The 13,557-nt window shown below is 39.6% G+C and overlaps 3 protein-coding genes across 5 annotated transcripts; 1 reads left to right on the top strand and 2 right to left on the bottom strand.

Annotated features, from left to right (window-relative positions):
* Positions 1-4,142: 4,142 nt before the first annotated feature.
* Positions 4,143-5,582, bottom strand: LOC122399893 (trichohyalin-like). The gene is made up of 4 exons (XM_043400949.1): positions 5,469-5,582; positions 4,800-5,402; positions 4,524-4,726; positions 4,143-4,437 (listed from the first exon to the last, which is right to left on the bottom strand). Exons 1-4 carry the CDS (start codon positions 5,580-5,582, stop codon positions 4,143-4,145), a joined length of 1,215 nt encoding a protein of 404 aa, XP_043256884.1.
* Positions 5,583-6,454: 872 nt separating this feature from the next.
* On the bottom strand, positions 6,455-10,305 carry LOC122399968 (nucleoplasmin-like protein). 2 transcript variants are annotated; one of them, XM_043401092.1, is made up of 5 exons: positions 10,127-10,305; positions 9,758-9,873; positions 8,720-8,933; positions 8,141-8,217; positions 6,455-7,273 (listed from the first exon to the last, which is right to left on the bottom strand). In XM_043401092.1, exons 1-5 carry the CDS (start codon positions 10,146-10,148, stop codon positions 7,166-7,168), a joined length of 537 nt encoding a protein of 178 aa, XP_043257027.1. In that variant the 5' UTR covers positions 10,149-10,305; the 3' UTR covers positions 6,455-7,165. The 2 variants fall into 2 exon arrangements, with proteins under 2 accessions (XP_043257027.1, XP_043257028.1); XM_043401093.1 differs by lacking the exon at positions 6,455-7,273 and adding an exon at positions 7,666-7,794.
* A 496-nt stretch (positions 10,306-10,801) lies between these two features.
* LOC122399937 (nucleotide exchange factor Sil1) lies at positions 10,802-13,304 on the top strand. 2 transcript variants are annotated; one of them, XM_043401031.1, is made up of 2 exons: positions 10,802-11,156; positions 11,542-13,304. In XM_043401031.1, exons 1-2 carry the CDS (start codon positions 11,039-11,041, stop codon positions 12,819-12,821), a joined length of 1,398 nt encoding a protein of 465 aa, XP_043256966.1. In that variant the 5' UTR covers positions 10,802-11,038; the 3' UTR covers positions 12,822-13,304. The 2 variants fall into 2 exon arrangements, with proteins under 2 accessions (XP_043256966.1, XP_043256967.1); XM_043401032.1 differs by lacking the exon at positions 10,802-11,156 and adding an exon at positions 11,167-11,446.
* The last annotated feature ends 253 nt before the right edge of the window (positions 13,305-13,557 follow it).

Consider the following 13,557-nt stretch of genomic DNA (forward strand, 5'->3'; position numbering starts at 1 on the left):
TCGGAGCCTTATCGCGTTCTAGCTTGTTAAATTGTAACAGGATCGCAAAGAAAGTAACAATATGGCGGCAATTACGCGATTATGAGTGAACTAGCGATGAACAAACCCGTCCGTTAATGGAAACAAACAATTATCGAGGTAAAAAGGAACTCCGTCGAGGGTTTTAATAATCCCTGGCCCCGACCACCGGGAGTATCCCGAGTAGATTATCGTACGGAGACGATCGCCGCGGTGCCACGGTGCTCCCGTAATTTGTGTTTTCGTTATTGCGTCCGATTCCTATTCCTATTCCCCGAAGGCGGCCGATGGAACGACGGTATCTGGTGTCGCGGGAACAGCCGGGAATGCGAGAAACCTCCACCGTGCTTTGAACAGGTTCTTCGTTTTCCGGGGGCAGATCGTCGTCCGCTGCCTTCGCTTGTTACCTCGGAACAGAGCACACACAGCCACAGAGAGAGAGAGAGAAGGACGTGTGTGCTCGCCATCACACCGCACCACCACGTACGCGCACTAATCGCACCGAGCGAACTTGTTGGAATTAATTGGTCCGGCCAATTAACGCTCACGGCCTGAAACGCGTCGAGGGCAATGAAGGCGCACGATTGGTCTCGTCCCCGCCACCCTTCGACGCTCGATATCCTTCCCAGCGAGCCTACTCGCGAAAGGACCTAATTAATTTCGAATCGCGAGCCGTTCGCAGAAAATTAAGCTTCGCTAGGTAAACGATACCCATCGACGGGATCCTTCGGTCCCTTTGGCCATCCGGATCCCGATGTCTCCCGATAATCGCTGACAATACACACGGGGAATAACAATCGTCGCTTGTAATCGTAACTTACGTGCTAATTGATTCTGGAACAGCTGACGCAAATCGAGGCAAATGACGAACGCATGCATTAACGCTTTAATGGCCGCGGCGTGACACACGACCTTCCAACGTGGAATATCCAAATAACAGTTGTATTAAATCGCGATACATTCTGTGCTATGACTAACTTAAAACTATGTGAAACGTTCCTTGGAGAAATGAAGAATCTCTTTCTCTCTCTCTCTCTTGGTCCGTTGCATCCCGCGATAACTCGATTATTACGGAACATATTGATTCATGTATGCCGCGCGAGTCGGCGAGCAAAAAGCGAATTTGAATCGACCGGTAAAACAATGAAATAACGATGTAATCTTCGACAATGGATGGCATAACCGGGGCCCCGCGTCGCGCGTTCACCGCTTGTTAGCGATGAAATATTACGTATGTACGGCAGCTGTCATCTTACTTGTCCTTTGACGGCATATTTATACCGGTTTCAACCCTGTTCCGCACCGCCTGATCGTCGATAACGGATGCCCTCTCGCTAATGCGCCTTGCTCGACCAACGCTTTTACGCTTCCGATATTCGTTACGCGCGCTTCACGATCATTCCTGCTCGACAGTTTTTAATACTAATCTTAACACATTAACTGCCATCGTCACCCACAATATGGGTGACACAACTTTTCAAACCAACGAGTTAAACAAAATTCATTCTCAAGCTTAAATAAAGCTAAGTAGGGCCCTTGAATTTTAACCACAATATGGGTGACACAACTTTTCAACCAACGAGTTAAACAAAATTCATTCTCAAGCTTAAATAAAGCTAAGTAGGGCCCTTGAATTTTAACGAGTCTGCGAAAATAAATTCAATAACGAATGATGGGTATGCTAGTTTCCAGTTCTCTGTAAACTAAATTTTATTTCCCTTGGAATTTGAGGAGTTTGGTCTGGCAGTCAACCTGTTAACCTAGCTAGCAAGGAGTGAGCTAGGTAGCTAGCTAACAAGAACTGAGCTAAGTATCCTAGCTAACAAGAACTGAGCTAGATATCTAGCTATTAAGAACTGAGCTAGGTATCTAGCTATCAAAAACTGAACTAGGTAGCTAGCTATCAAGAACTGAGCTAGGTAGCTAGCTATCAAAAACTGAGCTAGGTAGCTAGCTATCAAAAACTGAGCTAGGTATCTAACTATCAAGAAATGAGCTAGGTAGCTAGCTAATAAGAACTGACCTAGGTAGCTAGCTATCAAGAAGTGAGCTAAGTAGCTAGCTATCAAGAACTAAGCTAGGTATCTAGCTATCAAGAAGTGAGCTAGGTATCTAGCTATCAAGAACTGGACTAGGTAGCTAGCTATCAAGAAGTGAGCTAGGTAGCTAGCTTGCAAGGACTAAGCTAGGTAGCTAGGTAGCTACGTATCAAGGAGTGAACTTGGCTCATTTTTCCCTGACTTATTCCAGGACACGAATCGTATCATGTCCAATCGCGAGAAAGGATCGTATGCGTGAAGTTGAGCTAGGTAGCTAGCTATCAAAAACTGTGCTAGGTAGCTAGCTATCAAGAAGTGAGCTAGGTAGCTAGCTTGCAAGGACTAAGCTAGGTAGCTAGGAAGCTAGGTATCTAGCTATCAAGAAGTGAGCTAGGTAGCTAGCTTGCAAGGACTAAGCTAGGTAGCTATCTTGGAGCGAGCTTGGCTCATTTTTCCCTGACTTATTCCAAGACACGAATCGTATCATGTCCAATCGCGAGAAAGGATCGTATGCGTGAAGTTGAGCCAATCGGTCCGCACGATTTGGCGGCGTTTCGGACCAGATTTTTGCCCGTCTCGAATCCAGAGGGGGCTTTACCGATCCGGCGGGGCTATCAATCGACGTGTATCGAAACGCCTCGCGGTTCTACCGGGATCTCGGCTGTCTTTCGCGGCGTATTTATGCTGGGCTTCGCGCCGTACATGACGTCCGATGGTCGATAACCGGCGCGCGCACTAATGCCTGCAATCAGGATCCATAATCAGGATCGACGATTGCATACATCGAGCCCATTACTCAAAGATCCGACACGCCGGAGAAAATATACGTCAGCGTGACGATTAAACGCGCGTCAACGCGGACGAGGTATAGGATAAAGCTGGACATTCGATGGAACGTACACCCTGCAACTTGGGGGAGCCTTTGACCCCAAAAGGCTCGATGAAATATCCAATCACTTCTATAATTTCTTTCTAATGAACCTGGTGAACCTAAAAAACGATAAACAATATTTATTTTCAAAGCATTTTACCAAGTTGGTACTTACGTCGAGGAAAGCAAAAGTGAAAAGCTCCGGGAGACGCGTTGCGGATAAAAAAAAGAATCGTCGAAGAACTGTTTTCGATCGAGCCGCGATCCACCTGGAACAACACGAAGTGAGAAGAAGAAATGGCGGATCCGTTTAACAAGGTGCTTCGCCTACCGGATAATACATAAAGGGTATTAAGGCCGCTACTCAATTGGGTATGAGCTCACCGAGAGGTGGACGTCTCAATTTTCTTCGCGACTTAATGACCGATCGTTAAAACCTGGCTTCGCCTCGAACCGGCTCCGAAGGCGCACGAGAACAAGCAGGAGGAAACGAGACGACGACACTCCTCCTCGAGTCCTCGTTTCTACCCACACCCTTCCACGCGGTCTCGTCGTTCTAACGTAATCACGGCCGCTCTGTCGTAATGACGTTTATAAGTATCGCGGCCCTACCGATTATTTGCCACGTCCCTTACTTTCACGGATATCGATGACTCCTGCAAACACTGTAATTGCCACTACCGGTCGTTTCGATTAAACCGTACACGTCCTCTTCTTTAACAAAAATGGCGGCACTTCTCGGCCGTACCCTAACCTATCCACCACGTGCCAATAACTTTCCCCACAAATTGGTAAACAAGGGGTACTACACATCTATAGCCATAAATAACGCTTATCAAGAATTTCAACATCAATTAACAATTACGTGAAATAATCAATTCTCTGATGAAATATGTTTAATAACCTACATACCTCCGTTAATAGATTTCCTCCAGCCCTCTTCGTCCACTGTTCTTCCTATTTAACATTATCAAACACATTCTCGCCAAGTGATTACACCAAACTAATTCGAACCCCACAAGCATACGAAACGAAACTCGGTATTTCATACCAAACGCGCCCTCTACCTCGCAACACACACCGCAAACGGTTTACATTAACGTACAGTCGATACATCAGGCTCTATACTCTACAGACGATACATATTTTTTTTTTTTAAACAAAAACTAGTATAAAAAGATATGTACAATAATGTTTTAAACAAATTTGCCCCGTTACGTGTTCGTGGAGGCATCGCGGGAGTCGATCAAAGAATCTGTTAGAGCGATCGTTGAACAACTCTGTTCAGCTTTCGTCCGCGCGATTTCCGGGGCGCTGTGTGCATGTTCCTTTCGAAACTCTATCGTCCCCTCCGTTTGAACTTCCCGTACCGTTGTGTCCGCGTATTTTCTTGAACGATTCGATCGTATTTTCGATATTAATTTTGCATCACCGGAGTAATCGACAGGATTCCGACGATTCGAGGGTTCGATAAGCAACGCAGTCTTTTCACTCTCGTCTACGTTCGATCTAATAACACCGTTGGGCGAGATTCGATCAATTCTTATTACAATTTTCGCGAGAGCATTAAAACCGTAATCGAGTTGTTCTCTTACTGAAGCGGCAGCCATCTCGTTGATTCCTTGCTACACTTTCTTCCATTTCGCGATGCTAATTTAGCGATGATCTTCGCATCCACGTTGATCAATTTCGGCTTCTGCGTGTAACTCTTCAATTTCTCCATGTTCAAAGTCAGCTGCTGTATTTGCACTTTGAGCATCGCGTTTTCGTGAACTAATCGCGCATTCCTCTGGACCACCTAACAAAATGATCGTTTATTTACCCAAACCAAAGAACGAATTAAAAAATTGATCGACGATCGAAACATTCACCCGCAAGAATTTTGCTTTGTTCAAAGGGAGTGGTTCTTGAAACTTTTCCGACACGATGATATTTAGTTCACCTCTGCCCTCGTCCAGCTTCTCCATCATGTCCGTCATTACTTGCAGATGCTCGTTCAACAGCTGATCCAGTTTCTCTCTCAACGTATCCTTCGCGTACTTCATTCGTAAGAACTTTATACACAGGTTGTACGTAGTCTCAGCTTTTTCGTTCAATTCTTCCCGTAGCATCTTGTTCTCTTCTTCCAACGAATCCCACGCCACTTCGAGTTTCTTCTGTTGCTGGTGCAACCTGGACGCCCCGCTGACGCATCGTGTTTTCTGTCGCTGCAATTCGTCGTTGAAGTAATCCTTTTCCCTTTGGTAAAAGAACCTTTCGTCGTCCAACTGCTCTAAAATTAATTCGATGCATTTAAGAATCACGATAAACTCAAAGACTTTCCAACCCTTACGTTTTATGTTCCTGACGCATCTTTGTTGCTTCTTCAGCTCGATCGATAACCTTTCGTTATCTTGTTGCATATTTCGAAGCTGCGTGTCTTTCATTTGCACGGTGTTCTCCAGAGACACGACCGTTTCTTTCAGATTCGCCACCTTTCAAACACACGTGCGTTTCAATTAGTTTAATTATCAATGGACGATAACACGAATTATCCATACCTGTTGACGTAAGTCTACTAACTCTTCGTTGGTAATTTGACATTTTGTGTTTGTACAAAGAACATTCGCATCTAGATTTTTACACAAACTATTCCTTGAACCGATACTCTGCATATCATAATATCGAATATCACATTCTACCAACGAGGAATCTGAAGATCGATCAAATTTTTTTTAAAATGCACTAACCGTTATTATTACAACAAAATCACTTACCTTAATTTACAAATAACGTTCAGGTATTGAGTCAATTTATAAAATTTTAGGTTCGATTTATTCGTAGACAGTTTCAGAGTTCTTATTATAAGATACAGGGTATGTATACTTTTTACACATTTAAAATCACCAACATGCTTTTTTTTAGTTATTTCCGTGAGTGTCGTATGAACGAGCAATTTCTTTCGATCGCATGACGAAAAGTAATTTCCATTAAATTATTAGACAAATGACGAACGTCCAAACGTCGCCATTTTCTTTAACCTACGAGTAATGCATTAAAGGACGAACCTTCGAGCCGGAAAAAAAAAAAAAAGGAAGGACGTTCGACGAATAAGTACTACGTCGTGCGATACTGATTAAAAGTTGTGAAATTTTTTATTGTATCGTATATGTACAAAATAGGTGTACAGACTACTTATCAATCGCATGGGCGCGTTTAATACACGCTTTACATATGCTTTTATCGCATATAACATTGATGTACGAGCATCACGTTGTGTAGTACACCTGCAACCCCCTCTTCTGTAATCTTTCATCAAATGGAATGAATGTCGAGATGACGCATATGTTTTTTTTTTTTTTTTATTATTATTATTTTAGTTTCTGATCTTATCATTTTTTTTCCCCCCCTCTTTAGTCATTAATAACATTCTGGTATAAGGGTTTTGTGACTATTACCCCTTTCCCCATCTTGTACACACGAAAATAATAAATTACACTGGAACGTTATCTTCGCAATTATTTTGTTTAAAGGACATAGTAATTCGTTGAATCGCGTTTACATAGCTACATTAGAATAGTGTACCTTCGTATATCACTGGAAGTGTCGATGTGTGAACACGGCATCGGAGAAGACAAAAAGGAAACAATACGAATACACTTCCACTGTAGGTCCATCCGCGCTTTCCACTGCTTTTACCGACAACAACTGGACCAAAACAATTACTCGCGTTTTAGCCAACGGACTTCCGCGTTTATTCTAACCTCGATTCCCTGTCGACTCTATTGCAACAAGATGAAAACAAGTCCTTGTATACGATCAGCTCTCGGAAGAATGCCCTTTGAACTTTTCAACTCCATAAAATTTTGTCAAAAAAATAATTTTCGATTCACATTTTTAATATCCGTAGAGTTCATCTAATACCGCTTTAGGGGTCATTCCTCCAAGGCATTTCGAGAAATGTACAGCTAAAACAGACCACGCGAAAACGACTATTAAGCCGATCTCGTTCTGTGTTAAATATTATGTCAATCAGTTATAACGTTACTGTCCCATGAATCAATAAAACCTGACGATTAACATTTATGATAATTCGTTGGTCCAGTCGTGTCGTAGAAACGTGAAATGCGACGTATGTCGTCTGATAATCTGATGAAACGATACTAGATTCGCAAAAATGCGGATGATAATGATGGACTTACGCTTATTAGCCTAACTTAAAAGTTTTTTTGTGTTTCCGTAGTATTAAGGCTCGTGCTTATTTTTTCTTGTTCTTATTAGCTTGATTTTTGTATTTGGCTGCAGTTGTTAATTTGGCATTCTTCTTCTTGGGTTCGTCATCGTCGTCTTCCTCGTCGTCTGGTTCCTAACATATTGAAATAAATAAAATATAACCATGTAGAAACTGAATGATTTTTGTAATATACAATTCGATAAATGTGATTCGATTAATCTTCTAACAAAAGATTGTATTACTGACATTCTAGCGTAACTCCTTTTCCTGTAACCTTAAAAGTATACTGTTCGAACGCAAGAATGGAAAAAGAGGAAAACAAGATGAGTAAAGAATAAAAGCAACTGTTTCAAAATGGGATGATTTATTATGGAAAAAAATAAAACAGACACATGGAATGAGAACACAAACGCAGAAAGTATATCCACGACTTTCATTTATTCCTTAAGACAATCTTCGGAGCCCTCCCCTTCCCGAATCATATAAAAAGTAACGCGAGTTTAAAATATTCTCGGTAAAACTCGTTTTGGAGGATGTTTAAATAGCAGCACTTTAATATTAACATTCTATTTGTCTACAGCTTCATCCATCCTGGCACGCTTGGTGCCATTTTTTTTACCCTCTGCAGAATGCTTTCGTTTCTTTTGCAGTGCCTGAAATTCGTATTCCTAGTATATAAAAAATGTAATACTATTGCTTCTGACAACATACATAATAAAAGTATAGGAATTATTAATTTTAAATTAGTATTTTCTATATATGTGTATCTACATATATATATATATATATATATGCGTATATATAAGACCAACTTTCATCGAAAATATTCTGCATATACTTTTTCATTTCAAGTCACATTTTTTTCATATAGCTTATTCAGAATGTCAGTTAGAAATACAATCTCTTCTTCAATGGTGAACGTTTAAAAAACTTTTAATATGTACATGTACAAAAATCTGTATGCGAACGTTAATCAAGCAATTATTATGTAGCTTGTACCTTATCGTCATCGTCATCGTCGATGTTCTCTTCCTCCATCTCATCATCCATATCGTCAAACTCTTCCATGTGTGTACCTAAAACATTGAAATTAACCCGGAATTATTTACTTTCGCGTTGCTAATTTCCGAGACTCGCCAAAAAAAGTGTGATACAACGCCGATGTAAAAAATGTTCGAAAATAGTTGTGCCAACAAATAATTATGTAAAAATGACAGTTTTAATTATTGAAATGCATTATTGTACAAACAAGAAAATGTATATTTAACAGAGGAGTCTAATACTTTTGTTAAAAAATTTATTTTAATTATTTTATCTGTATTTGATCAAACTATCAAATCTGTATCAAAATTTACCACATTATAGTTGACATAAATTTTTGTTTAAAGGCGTCCAGCTATAATTATCGCCCTTTTTCAAATAACCTTTAATCGGAACATGGAAAGCAATCGATCTTTTAAAAAGCGTTAATACTCTGCTCTGGTCGATACATGCTCTATAATTGTCACACACATAACACAATTTTCTGTATACATAAATGCAAAGAGGTTAACGATAATGCATAACGTAAATTCTTACCAAGAAGGTTATGCCCTACTATATGAACAGGACCGCTTCCTTTAACCAACGTAAATGTAACGGGTGGGTCGGGAAAACTGAGATCCAGAATAATTTGCGCTGTTTTTCCTATTTCCAGCAAAGCTATTGGTGTTTTAATTGGTCCCTTTAACCCCATTGCTTCAACCTGTAGTACGTTAAGCTCTCCAGGTTTAGCTTCTGGACCTAAAAGTGCCTATAAGAAATTGACACGTGTAAACTAATTGAAAATCAATGTTGCTCGCAACTAGTTAACCTATAAATTTGTATACCATCTTACCTAAAATGCAATGCATTTCATTGTCAAAGTAGATAGTCGAAAGCCGTAAACTTCTTTTTTCTCTTACGTTTAATTACATATTTAACACTGAAGAATGAAACTATCGAACAAGATCTTTACAGATTCTTTAAAAAAGAATCTAAATCTCTACGTCTTAAGCAATCTCAAGTAGTTCCAAACGGAACCAAAGACAAGGAACGGAAAGACAAAATATCTTAAATTTATATAAGTTCTCAAACGTCGTAACATTTATATAAAATCTGAGGACAATTTCATGCTTAGATGCATGTAAATTCATAATCATGAATGTATTATAGACGTATATAAAAGGTGTTAGAGTAACTCGTGTGGTAAAAAGTCTGCGACTAGGATGTCTGAAATTCATTACTTTCATACGGTGGTTAAAAATTCGCGCGCAAACATAAGAATAGTCGACGAAAGCGCTCGAAAAAGCCAAGATTACCAGTGACGCCAAATATTCATCATATATTCATACACAATTGATACGATGACACACAAAGGTGCCATAACCTGTTTGTAAAAGACAGAGGATCGCTGAATTCAGCCAAAACGAACGTGTGTATCATGGTATCGATGGGAAACTCGTTGCCGATAAAATCGCGCGTTAACGAGAGCCTACCGCTCACAATGGAAGGGTACATAAAATTCGATGGTTGCGGAACGTCGATAAACGACAAAGCACAAAGCAATTTAATATCTCCTTTATGTCTTCGACTTACCATTTTTATGATAAGCTTCTGATCGGCTCCGAAATGTTGGTTCGTGCCGTCTGCGTCGTCGTTCTTGTGTTCAGGATCCCATACCTCGCTGCAATTGAGTCCTTCGAGGGTGATTCCTGGACACACAAATCACAATAGTACGCACACAAAATATAATAAATGCTTGCCGTTGCATCATAGTTAAGTAAAAGACGCGAGTTCGTTAGGCTCTTAGGAGACAATGGGGGCTCGTCACAATGGCCGAAAGCCAGCCGGCGTCCCGACCATATTACCGCTCGAGCCGAATGGCCAACAACGTCGAAAGTATCCGCGTGCGGCGCAAAATAAAATATCCACGACGATCACGATATCACGGCTTCTAATATTTACCATAGAGATACTCCTCTGCCATGGCGATCGACTTGATATTAAAGGATTCTCGTTAGCGGACGTGTAGACGGACCCTTTTCGAGTATGCGTGCCGAACGAAAGTGGAGAAGCCAAAGACGCCGCGCGCACAACGGTCACTGCGCGAAGAACAGTGGTCGCACGTGTTAGACGAACGCGTAGCAAATGAGTTTCGCGTACTCGGCCTTGCGCGCCTAGAATACGTTCTCTTCTTTGATTGGTCGATACGCTCGCGACAGCGTTGCCGTTTTCAATATCACAAATCACCACTGAGGGCTTTACGAGGGGTATTCTTAACCCCATGCATTGTGCCAGTTATGAAAGAAACATTAAATATAAAGTGAAATTGTCCAATTTAAAGTTCTCTATGACACTCTATAAATAACATGTATATAAGTTAATTATAAATTTATATAGAAGTTACTGCTAAACAGATGATCGTCAATATGCATTTAATGACTTTGTACCTCCTAAGTTGTTGCAAAATTCCCATTGATTATAAAATACTGAACGAAAAAATTGCTTTCCTTTTAGGTTCGTTTTATTCGACGTACGAATACTCTGTAATTATTTAAAATAGTATTTCATGAATAACAGAATTTGAATAAAAAGCTTGACAACGTTGCATCGAAAGCTTATTGGTTGTAGAATCCCTGGTGGTAAGAACATGAAACAAAGCATCGACACATTGACTGCATAAATATCGGGCGCAACACGTGAATAATACTTAAATTGAACAAAAGCGCGATGAAAGAGTTTTGTAGAAAAATTGAGCAATTGCTACGACACGGTTGACATTAATGCATTACGATATTTAAGCAACCTCGCCGAGAAAGACATCAGCGTATCTTAAGATAAGCTATAGACCTCGGTCGACGACAGGAACTCGTCAGAATGCGAGCCAATATAATTATTCTAACTTGTTTATGTTTGTTGCCGGTAGTATTTGGCAATAACGAAAAAAACGAGACAACATTTGTACCGACCCGTGAATGGCAAACCGTAAAAAAAGGTGAGCAAACGTTCATTTAATCTTCTACATACGTACATTTTTGGGACTACTTTTTTACGCAACTGATTGTGCTGTTCCTAAGACCACGTCAGTCAAATTTGACGTTGCACGTTTCTTCGATAAAAAATCGTCATCGTTTTCGTATTGCAATCAAATGCATATCACTGTTCGTGCAAAAAATGTTACGAATATTTTTTATTTGCACATTGCTTGAAATACGCCTGATATATTAACACGTAGAGTATCGTAAATAATATACAACAGTGACGTATGCAGAATTTTATTTAAAGGTGCCAATTGACTCATCTGTAACCCAATTAATTTTTTTATAAAAAATATTGCTTTTATCTTTGCGGCATTAGTTTCATATTTAACTCTTTGTTAGGTACACCTATTCCCAAAGGATTACACGTACGGCATAGTCTTCAAACTGGAGTAACAGAGGCAAAATTAATGGACAAAGAAGATGCAGAAGAAAAAGATTCTGACGAGAATTCTAATCATTCGCGTTCAAATTCGTTAACATTGCATCCTGATAAAGCAATTATAGAAGATCATGATTCTTCCGTGACTGCGGATAAATCTGATCTGTTCGATGATCCGATAGAAGAATTAAAAGCCAGGTTAAAGAAGATCAAAGAAGATGATGGTGAACTAAACGATAAGCACACCCAGAGAGTAAAGCAAAATTTCAGAGTTTACGAAACTTTGATAAAAGAGCTTAAAGTAAATGTTACGGCGAGCTGGGAATTACTAGATCACTATTTCCAGAAATTTCAAACTCATAGGAATGCAGTTACTACAGGAACTTTAACAGTTTTGGAAGTAGAGGAGGTTTTAGATAGTCTGTACAATTTGGAATATCTGCTTCATCATATTGTAAGCGCTAAAGTGTTCGCCGATATGCAAGGTATGGGCAAAGTCATATCACCTTGCCTCAATGGAACAAACACCGAAATTAAGGTTGAAGCATTGAAGCTGTTGGGTGCAGCTGTTCAGTCCAATCCCAAAGCCCAATTGAAAGCGTTGGAGAATGATTTTGTCGAGAAGCTTTTGCACATATTGTCGACGAACGCTAAACTGGAAGTAAAGTCAAAGTGTCTGTTTGCTTTGAGTGCCTTAATAAGACAATTCCCGACGGCGCAAAAAGTTTGGATCGATCACGGCGGAGTGGAGATATTTGGGAAGATTTTAGCAGACGATCAATTGCAGGTGCAAATGAGAGTCATGAAGCTAATCAGCGATTTGATTATCGAGAGACAAAACTTACAAGACGACCCTGACCCTGAACAGGCGCAACAGAGAACCAAAGCGTATGCAGCCGCCGACGTCGAACAAAAATTATTAAAGAACGGCTACTGTATGCATTTAAGCAACCTAATGACAAGAAGCTTCAAGGACGCGCTTCACAATCAGTTTCAAACCGAGAATTACGAATTCGTTGAAACTATCATCGAAAGCATGATCATTGTAGTTCCTGTCTGTAAACAACAATTTAAAGAGAACAAAGATACATTGCTTCCTATTATACAACATTTATTGAACTTCTATCAAAACTCGGATCTTACCATAGAACAAGATGAAAATGATATTTTGAAATATCTCACCCTATTGATCGAAAAGTTACAAACGACTGTATCTGAGATTGTTCACGACGAATTGTAGAATACGCGAGGAAAATACTACGGTAATTTATGTTGCAAAATAACAATTGTACAGTCTTTTGGCATAATGGAACATCTCCTCGCATGGATACGTTGAATTATCCATTGTTGATATTGCATGAAAATTGTTATCGAATCTACAGTTAATAAGGAATATTGTTATTCTTTGAGCGAGTAATGAAATGCAACGTTACGTCATTAATTTTTACGGAAACAGTACATAGTCACTTGTAAATAGATTATTACCAAGTATGGATCGATGTCTAAATGAATGAATGTATAAATGTATTATAAAACGAGTACATGCGAATTAAAGTGTCATTTGTGTAATGTCTGTACATATAGCGTGTAAGGCATTTAAGTTACCTTGTCCGTAATTATGTAGCGAATAATTGTTATGTTTCCCGTGTTCCGAGATGTGATTGTTTAATAAATTATTTTGTACCGTTCGTACTTCTTTTTTTTTTTTTATTCCGTAGAAAAATAACAATTTGTTATAGAATAACATACTTTATTTACAAATTATAATGATTACATATGAACAGTCTGCTCGTGTAGTCATCATAGTTCATAGAAAATATACTCGCGAAGTCGCTGATCGAACAGCTCCGTAAGTTTTAAGATTTCTATTTACATGTGATTAAAAAAGGCACTCATGTACCAAGTGTATTTTTTTTTTTTTCTTTTTGCGGTAAAAGAATACCTTGTTTTCTTTTAAGTACAAGAATTACGTTTGT

Source organism: Colletes gigas, unplaced genomic scaffold (genome assembly GCF_013123115.1).
Source record: "Colletes gigas isolate AHSC1104 unplaced genomic scaffold, ASM1312311v1 Colletes_gigas_Sc00015, whole genome shotgun sequence".
Lineage (NCBI taxonomy): Eukaryota > Metazoa > Arthropoda > Insecta > Hymenoptera > Colletidae > Colletes > Colletes gigas.

Bases quoted from the DNA above. Each gene is read 5' to 3' on its own strand.
- LOC122399893 (XM_043400949.1), bottom strand. From the start codon at position 5,582: ATGCAGAGTATCGGTTCAAGGAATAGTTTGTGTAAAAATCTAGATGCG. The intron at 5,403-5,468 runs GTATGGATAATT...TGTGTTTGAAAG, and splicing joins TAGTAGACTTACGTCAACAG to GTGGCGAATCTGAAAGAAAC. The intron at 4,727-4,799 runs GTGAATGTTTCG...TCATTTTGTTAG, and splicing joins ACAAAGCAAAATTCTTGCGG to GTGGTCCAGAGGAATGCGCG.
- LOC122399968 (XM_043401092.1), bottom strand. From the start codon at position 10,148: ATGGCAGAGGAGTATCTCTATG. The intron at 8,218-8,719 runs GTAAGAATTTAC...TCAATGTTTTAG, and splicing joins AGTAGGGCATAACCTTCTTG to GTACACACATGGAAGAGTTT. The intron at 7,274-8,140 runs GTACAAGCTACA...TCAATATGTTAG, and splicing joins ACGATGACGATGACGATAAG to GAACCAGACGACGAGGAAGA.
- LOC122399937 (XM_043401031.1), top strand. From the start codon at position 11,039: ATGCGAGCCAATATAATTATTCTAACTTGTTTATGTTTGTTGCCGGTA. The intron at 11,157-11,541 runs GTGAGCAAACGT...ACTCTTTGTTAG, and splicing joins ATGGCAAACCGTAAAAAAAG to GTACACCTATTCCCAAAGGA.